The sequence below is a fragment of the Rhinoraja longicauda genome, chromosome 39 (genome assembly GCF_053455715.1).
Source record: "Rhinoraja longicauda isolate Sanriku21f chromosome 39, sRhiLon1.1, whole genome shotgun sequence".
NCBI lineage: Eukaryota > Metazoa > Chordata > Chondrichthyes > Rajiformes > Arhynchobatidae > Rhinoraja > Rhinoraja longicauda.
In genome coordinates, this window is record NC_135991.1 from 17054245 (window position 1) to 17064350 (window position 10106).

The 10106-nt window shown below is 44.2% G+C and overlaps 1 protein-coding gene across 1 annotated transcript in view; it reads left to right on the forward strand.

Annotated features, from left to right (window-relative positions):
• The first annotated feature begins 5570 nt into the window (after window positions 1–5570).
• LOC144611242 (uncharacterized) overlaps window positions 5571–10106 on the forward strand; it is a 7956-nt gene continuing 3420 nt past the window's right edge. Inside the window, exons 1-2 of the mRNA XM_078430285.1 lie at window positions 5571–5985; window positions 6259–6344. Of these exons, the coding sequence (XP_078286411.1) occupies window positions 5571–5985; window positions 6259–6344 (501 nt within the window). The remainder of the gene's footprint in view (window positions 5986–6258; window positions 6345–10106) is intronic.

The window sequence follows — 10106 nt, forward strand, 5'->3', positions numbered from 1 at the left end:
ATCACCACCCAACCCCACCCAAACCAACCCAACACAACCCAGCCCAACCCAACACAACCCAACCCAACCCAACCCAACCCCACTCAAACCAACCCCACTCAAACCAACCCAACCCAACCCAACACCACCCAACCCCACCCAAACCAACCCAACACAACCCAGCCCAACCCAACACAACCCAACCCAACCCCACCCAAACCAACCCAACCCAACACCAACCCAACCCCACCCAACCCAACCCCACCCAAACCAATCCAACCCAACACAACCCAACCCAACCCCACCCAAACCAACCCAACCCAACCCAACACCAACCCAACCCCACCCAACCCAACCCCACCCAAACCAATCCAACCCAACACAACCCAACCCAACCCCACCCAAACCAACCCAACACAACCCAGCCCAACCCAACACAACCCAACCCAACCCAACCCAACCCCACTCAAACCAACCCCACTCAAACCAACCCAACCCAACCCAACACCAACCCAACCCCACCCAACCCAACCCAAGCCAAGCCAACCACACCAAACCCAACCCAACCCCACCCAAACCAATCCAACCCAACACAACCCAACCCAACCCCACCCAAACCAACCCAACCCAACACAACCCAACCCAACCCCACCCAAACCAACCCAACCCAACTCGGCCCCACCCAACCCAAGCCAAGCCAACCCCACCCAACAGAGTGCTGGAGTAACTCAGCGGGTCAGGCAGCATCTGTGGAGAGACGGAATGGGCGACGTTTCGGGCCGAGACCCTTCTTCAGACATAATATGTCATGTTTATTTTATGAATTATATAATATAATCGCATTATATCTGATCACAGAAAATAGGTGCAGGAGGAGGCCATTTGGCTCTTCGGGCTAGCACAGAAATGTGACTCAAAGGGCCGAATGGCCTAAAATAATGTGATCAAATATATCATTGTATCCCATTTATTATATACATATGATTTTACATTTATGTATCATGTTATATTCAGTAAATAAATGATATATTACATTATATTCAGTTTATAAATGAAATATTACATTATATTCTGCAAATAAATGATATATTACATTATATTCAGTAAATTTATATACAGACTATAATGTAATATATCAATTTATATACAGACTATAATGTAATATATCATTTATATACTCGTTGTCCCCTGTACAATGACAATAAAGATAGATTGTATTGTATTATATGTTTATTGACAATTTATCTCGCTTTCATCACGATTATTGGCCATTTATAAAATAGGCGCAGGAGGCGGCCATTTTGCCCCTTCGAGCCATTTACATCCTTGAGAATGATCAGCCATGATCACATTGAATGGCGGTGCGTACAGGCTCGAAGGGCCGAAAGGCCTCCTCCTGCACCTATTGTCTAGCGTCTATTGACCAGCGATCGCCCGTACACTAACACTGTCCCACACACACACTTGGGAACATTTATACAATAGACAATAGGTGCAGGAGGAGGCCATTCGGCCCTTCGAGCCTGTACGCACCGCCATTCAATGTGATCATGGGTGACCATTCTCAATCAGTACCCCGTTTACACTTATACCAAGCCAATTAACCTACAAACCCGCACGTCTTTGGAGCGTGGGAGGAAAAAGACTGTTTGATCACTTATTTATTGAGTGATCAGCCATGATCGCATTGAATGGCGGTGCTGGCTCGAAGGGCTGAATGGCCTACTCCTGCACCTATTGTCTATTGTCTATTGTTTACCAGTTTTTTAATTTACCATTCACCTCCCGTTTATCCCACTTATTTATAATCTCCTCCCCTCCCATTACACGCCCCCCTTCAACCAACATTTATCATTTAACCCTCCTTTATTCAATTCATAAGGTCATATGTGATCGGGGTAGAATCAGGCCATTCGGCCCATCAACCATTTAGCCTCTGTTGTCATGTTTATTGGCAATTTAACTCGCTTTCATCACGATTATTGGCCATTTATAAAATAGGTGCAGGAGGCGGCCATTTTGCCCCTTCGAGCCATTTATATCCTCTGATCCCATTTATTTGCCAGTGAATCCTCTATTTAACCAGTTTTGTACAAACCCCACACATCCCACCCCCCCCTCACTTCGTTCCCCATTCTCCCCTCTGTCTTTTAGCCAATGAACAACTTTTGCAACCAACTTTTTAGAAGGATGGGAGGGGATCTTATGGAAACGTATAAGATCATTAAGGGGTTGGACACGTTAAGAGGCAGGAAACATGTTCCCAATGTTGGGGGGAGTCCAGAACAAGAGGCCACACACAGTTTAAGAATAAGGGGTCGGCCATTTAGAACGGAAACTTTTCCAGTTGTGAATCTGTGGGATTCTCTGCCTCAGAGGGCAGTGGAGGCCAATTCTCTGAATGCATTCAAGAGAGAGCTAGATAGAGCTCTTAAGGATAGCGGAGTGGTGAAGGTGTGGAATTCTCTGCCTCAGAGGGCAGTGGAGGCCAATTCTCTGAATGCATTCAAGAGAGAGCTAGATAGAGCTCTTAAGGATAGCGGAGTGGTGAAGGTGTGGAATTCTCTGCCTCAGAGGGCAGTGGAGGCCAATTCTCTGAATGCATTCAAGAGAGAGAGCTGGATAGAGCTCTTAAGGATAGCGGAGTCAGGGGGAGAAGGCAGGAACGGGGTACTGATTGAGAATGATCGGCCATGATCACATTGAATGGCGGTGCGTACAGGCTCGAAGGGCCGAATGGCCTCCTCCTGCACCTATTGTCTATATGTGATAGGGGTAGAATTGGGCCATTCGGCCCATTAACCATTTAGCTTCTGTTGTCATGTTTATTGGCAATTTATCTCGCTTTCACCATTATTGGCCATTTATTAAACAGGTGCAGGAGGCGGCCATTTTGCCCCTTCGAGCCATTTATATCCTCTGGTCCCATTTCTTTGTCAGTGAATCCTCTATTTAACTTGTTTAACTTGTATTCCCCCCCTCACTTTGTTCCCCATTCTCCGCTCGGTCTTTTAGCAATGAACAGCTTTTGCAAACAGCTTTTCCTGGCCATCTATCCCCTCTTTGCTCCCCATTTTCCAGCTCTGCTCGCAACTATTCTGCAGTTTTAACCCTTCCTGCCCCCATTAACCCCGCGTTTTCTCCGCTTGCCAACTGCATGAGGGTGTGGGCTTTAATGTGCATCCCCCCTGGCGCTGCTGCGGCCATGCATTCTTGCATAGTTTGCATTTGAAGCTGCAAAGCTGCAGCTCCTTATCTGCAACTCCCATCTCCCGCCATTTCCCCGCCCGCGCGGCGGTTGTTTTTTTTTTTTTTTTGAAAATACGAACCTCAACCGCCTACCGCCGGCGCCGCGCCTGCGCGGACCGGCGAACGGCGGCTGCCGGCGTCGCGCGGGGGAGGAAGAAGCGCGCAAGCGTGCAGCCGGCTGCCGCGGGCCCGCGCGTGCGCAGTACCGGCGGCCGCGCCGGTCGCGCACGCGCGTTGCAAAGGCGCCAAAGGGGAAGAGATGACAAACAAAATGGTGGCTTGGGTTGTCCGACTCTGAGGTGAAACGGCCAAAGGGTTTCGTTGGCCGCCGGTTCACCCCGGACGAGCCCGGTTTGGGAGGAGTGGAGGCGATGGCCACGGCCTTCTTCTGGCTGCGTCCGGCATAGAGGAGGTGTCCGCCACCTTGGCCAAAGTGCGGCCAAGCTAGAGGCGGCCATGTTAACGTCCAGTCAAGACGTCAACGTCAACGCCAGCGGCCTCGACTGCCAGGGTTAGGCCAAGGGGGCAAGCTTGGCCCCAACACAAGAACGGGGAACACAAGAACGCACACCAACGCCTCGAAAGGTCACCAGCATCTCGTCCTGGACCAGCCACATCAACGCAATGGCCAAGAACGCACACCAACGCCTCGACTTCCTCAAGCTTAGCCAGTCCGCCATGTCCCATACAACCCTCACCAACGTCTACAGACGTGAACGTCACCAGCAACTTGTCCTGGACCACATCAAAGCAATGGCCAAGAACGCACACCAAGCTTAGCCAGTCCGCCATGTCCCATACAACCTTCACCAACGTCTACAGACGTGAACGTCACCAGCAACTCGTCCTGGACCACATCAACGCAATGGCCAAGAACGCACACCAAGCTTAGCCAGTCCGCCATGTCCCATACAACCCTCACCAACGTCTACAGTAAACGTCGCCAGCAACTTGTCCTGGACCACATCAAAGCAACGGCCAAGAACGCACACCAACGTCTTGACTTCCTCAAGCTTAGCCAGTCCGCCATGTCCCATACAACCTTCACCAACGTCGCCAGCAACTCGTCCTGGACCACATCAACGCAATGGCCAAGAAAGCACATTCTTGACTTGACTTCCCCAAGTTTAGCCAGTCCGCCATGTCCCATACAACCCTCACCAACGTCTACAGACGTGAACGTCACCAGCAACTCGTCCTGGACCACATCAACGCAATGGCCAAGAACGCACACCAAGCTTAGCCAGTCCGCCATGTCCCATACAACCCTCACCAACGTCTACAGTAAACGTCGCCAGCAACTTGTCCTGGACCACATCAACGCAACGGCCAAGAACGCACACCAACGTCTTGACTTCCTCAAGCTTAGGCAGTCCGCCATGTCCCATACAACCCTCACCAACGTCTACAGTAAACGTCACCAGCAACTTGTCCTGGACCACATCAACGCAATGGCCAAGAACGCACACCTACACCTTGACTTCCTCAAGCTTAGCCAGTCCGCCATGTCCCCAACAACCCTCACCAATGTCTACAGACGTGAACGTCACCAGCAACTCGTCCTAGACCACATCAACGCAATGGCCAAGAACGCACACCAACGCCTCGACGTCCTGAAGCCTAGCCAGTCCGCCATGTCCCATACAACCCTCACCAACGTCTACAGACGTGAACGTCACCAGCAACTTGTCCTGGACCACATCAAAGCAATGGCCAAGAACGCACACCAAGCTTAGCCAGTCCGCCATGTCCCATACAACCTTCACCAACGTCTACAGTAAACGTCGCCAGCAACTCGTCCTGGACCACATCAGAGCAATGGCCAAGAACGCACACCAACTCCTTGACTTCCTCAAGTTTAGCCAGTCCGCCATGTCCCATACAACCCTCACCAACGTCTACAGTAAACGTCACCAGCAACTCGTCCTGGACCACATCAACGCAATGGCCAAGAACGCACACCTACACCTTGACTTCCTCAAGCCTAGCCAGTCCGCCATGTCCCATACAACCCTCACCAACGTCTACAGTAAACGTCGCCAGCAACTCGTCCTGGACCACATCAACGCAATGGCCAAGAACGCACACCAACGCCTCGACTTCCTCAAGCTTAGCCAGTCCGCCATGTCCCCAACAACCCTCACCAACGTCTACAGTAAACGTCACCAGCAACTCATCCTGAACCACATCAACGCAATGGCCAAGAACGCACACCAAGCTTAGCCAGTCCGCCATGTCCCCAACAACCCTCATCAACGTCTACAGTAAACGTCGCCAGCAACTCGTCCTGGACCACATCAATGCAATGGCCAAGAACGCACACCAAGCTTAGCCAGTCCGCCATGTCCCATACAACCCTCATCAACGTCTACAGTAAACGTCACCAGCAACTCGTCCTGGACCACATCAACGCAATGGCCAAGAACGCACACCTACACCTTGACTTCCTCAAGCTTAGCCAGTCCGCCATGTCCCCAACAACCCTCACCAATGTCTACAGACGTGAACGTCACCAGCAACTCGTCCTAGACCACATCAACGCAATGGCCAAGAACGCACACCAACGCCTCGACGTCCTGAAGCCTAGCCAGTCCGCCATGTCCCATACAACCCTCACCAACGTCTACAGTAAACGTCACCAGCAACTCGTCCTGGACCACATCAACGCAATGGCCAAGAACGCACACCTACGCCTTGACTTCCTGAAGCTTAGCCAGTCCGCCATGTCCCATACAACCCTCACCAACGTCTACAGACGTGAACGTCACCATCAACTTGTCCTGGACCAACCACATCAACACAACGGCCAAGAAAGCACCAACAACTCTACTTGTGTAAGAAAGATCTGCTGGTGCTGGTTTAGATAGACAAAGAAGGGTCTCAACCTCAAACGTCACCCGTCCACGTTCTCCACAGATGCTGCCTGACCCGCTGAGTTACTCCAGCATTTTGTGTCAGTCAACAACTCTTCTCCCTCAGAAGGCTGAGGAGATCCGGCACGTCCCCGACGACTCTCCCCAACTTCTACAGATGTGCCTCGGAAAGCATTTTACCGGGATGAATCGCGGTACGGTTTGGGAACAACGCCGTCCGAGACCCTCGAGGAAACGCCGAGAGTTGTGGACCGTCACGCACGCACAAACAAACCTCCCTTCCTTCCATCGCCTCCATCTACACCTCACGCTGCCTCGGCAAGACCAGCAGCAGAATCAAGAACCCAACCCAACCCAACCCCACCCAACCCAACACCAACCCAACCCAATCCAAACCAACCCAACCCAAACCAACCCAACCCAACACCAACCCAACCCAATCCAAACCAACCCAACCCCACTCAAACCAACCCAACCCAACCCAACCCCACTCAAACCAACCCAACCCAGCCCCAACCCAACCCAACCCCACCCAAACCAACCCAACCCAAACCAACCCAACCCAACCCAACCCAACCCAACACCAACCCAACCCAATCCAAACCAACCCAACCCAACCCAAACCAACCCAACCCAACACCAACCCAACCCAATCCAAACCAACCCAACCCAACCCAACCCCACTCAAACCAACCCAACCCAACACCAACCCAACCCAATCCAAACCAACCCAACCCAACACCAACCCAACCCAATCCAAACCAACCCAACCCAAACCAACCCAACCCAACACCAACCCAACCCAATCCAAACCAACCCAACCCAAACCAACCCAACCCAACACCAACCCAACCCAATCCAAACCAACCCAACCCAAACCAACCCAATCCAACCCAATCCAAACCAACCCAACCCAATCCAAACCAACCCAACCCCACTCAAACCAACCCAACCCAGCCCCAACCCAACCCAACCCCACCCAAACCAACCCAACCCAAGCCAAGCCAACCCAAACCAACCCCACCCAACCCAACCCCTCCCAGCCCAAGCCAAGCCAACCACACCAAACCCAACCCCACCCAAACCAATCCAACCCCACCCAAGCCAAGCCAACCCCACCCAACAGAGTGCTGGAGTAACTCAGCGGGTCAGGCAGCATCTGTGGAGAGAAGGAATGGGCGAGGTTTCGGGTCGAGACCCTTCTTCAGACATAATATGTCATGTTTATTTTATGAATTATATAATATAATCGCATTATATCTGATCACAGAAAATAGGTGCAGGAGGAGGCCATTATGGCTCTTCGGGCCAGCACAGAAATGTGACTCAAAGGGCCGAATGGCCTAAAATAATGTGATCAAATATATCATTATATCCCATTTATTATATACATATGATTTTACATTTATGTATCATGTTATATTCAGTAAATAAATGATATATTACATTATATTCAGTGTATAAATGAAATATTACATATTCTGCAAATAAATGATATATTACATTATATTCAGTAAATTTATATACTGAATATAATGTAATATATCATTTATATACAGACTATAATGTAATAGATAAATTTATATACTGAATATAATGTGATATATTATTTATATACTGGAAGACTATAATGTAATATACATTTATATACTGAATATAATGTAATATATCATTTATTTACAGACTATAATGTGATATATTATTTAGATATTAAATATAATGTAATATATCATTTATATACAGACTATAATGTAATATATCATTTATCTCCAAAGACGTACAGGTATGTAGGTTAATTGGCTGGGTAAATGTAAACATTGTCCCTAGTGTGTGTAGGATAGTGTTAATGTGCGGGGATCACTGGGCGGCACGGACTTGGTGGGCCGAAGGGCCTGTTTCCGGCTGTATATATATATGATATGGTGATATGATATGATATACAGACTATGATGTTAATATATCATTTATATACAGACTATAATGTAATATATCATTTATATAATGTTAATATATCATTTACATACGGTAGAGTTGCTGCTTTACAGCGAATGCAGCGCCGGAGACTCAGGTTCGATCCTGACTACGGGTGCTGTACTGTAAGGAGTTTGTACGTTCTCTCCCCGTGACCTGCGTGGGTTTACTCCGAGATCTTCGGTTTCCTCCCACACTCCAAAGACGTACAGGTTTGTAGGTTAATTGGCTGGGTAAATGTAAACATTGTCCCCAGTGGGTGTAGGATAGTGTTAATGTGCGGGGATCGCTGGGCGGCACGGACTTGGTGGGCCGAAGGGCCTGTTTCCGGCTGTATATATATGATATGGTGATATGATATGATATACAGACTATAATGTAATATATCATTTATATAATGTTAATATATCATTTACATACTGACTATGATGTAATATATCATTTATATACAGACTATAATGTTAATATATCATTTATATACTGACTATAATGTTAATATATCATTTATATACAGACTATAATGTTAATATATCATTTATATACAGACTATAATGTTAATATATCATTTATATACAGACTATAATGTTAATATATCATTTATATACAGACTATAATGTTAATATATCATTTATATACAGACTATAATGTTAATATATCATTTACATACTGACTATAATGTTAATATATCATTTACATACTGACTATAATGTTAATATATCATTTACATACTGACTATAATGTTAATATATCATTTACATACTGACTATAATGTTAATATATCATTTACATACTGACTATAATGTTAATATATCATTTACATACTGACTATAATGTTAATATATCATTTACATACTGACTATAATGTAATATATCATTTACATACTGACTATAATGTAATATATCATTTATTTACTGAATATAACGTGATACATAAATGTAAAACCATATGTATATAATAAATGGGATACAATAATATATATGATCACATTATTTTAGGCCATTCGGCCCATTCAGCCACATTTCTGTGCTAGCCCGGAGAGCTACATTATATAATAATAATAATAATAATACATTTATTTTATATTGCGTTTTTGAAGATACTCAAAGACCCGTCACAAAACACACAAGACTTCACATCAAACAAACATACGGAAGATTTGTCCTGACGGATATATTACATTATATTACATTATATAAATGATATATTACATTATATTCAGTTTATAAATGAAATATTACATTATATTCTGTAAATATATTAAATATTACATTATATAAATGATATATTACATTATATTTAATATCTAAATAATATATCACATTATAGTCTGTATATAAATGGTATATTACAGTATATAAATGTATATAAATGGTATATTACATTATATAAATGTATATAAATTATATATTACATTATATAAATGTATATAAATGGTATATTACATTATAGTCTGTATATAAATGGTATATTACATTATATAAATGTATATAAATGGTATATTACATTATAGTCTGTATATAAATGGTATATTACAGTATATAAATGTATATAAATTATATATTACATTATATAAATGTATATAAATGGTATATTACATTATAGTCTGTATATATATGATATATTACATTATCTAGTCTATATAAATGGTATACTACATTATATTCTGCAAATAAATGTATATTACATTATATTCAGTATATAAATGGTATATTACATTATATTTAATATCTAAATAATATATCACATTATAGTCAGTATATGAATGATATATTACATTATATTCAGTTTATAAATGATATATTACATTATATTACATTATATAAATGATATATTACATTATATTACATTATATAAATGATATATTACATTATATTACATTATATAAATGATATATTACATTATATTACATTATATAAATGATATATTACATTATATTCTGTTTATAAGTTATACAGGATATTATCTTTATTATATAAATTACATGCTGGGAAATATATTATTTATTATTTTCATTACATAATTATATATTTATT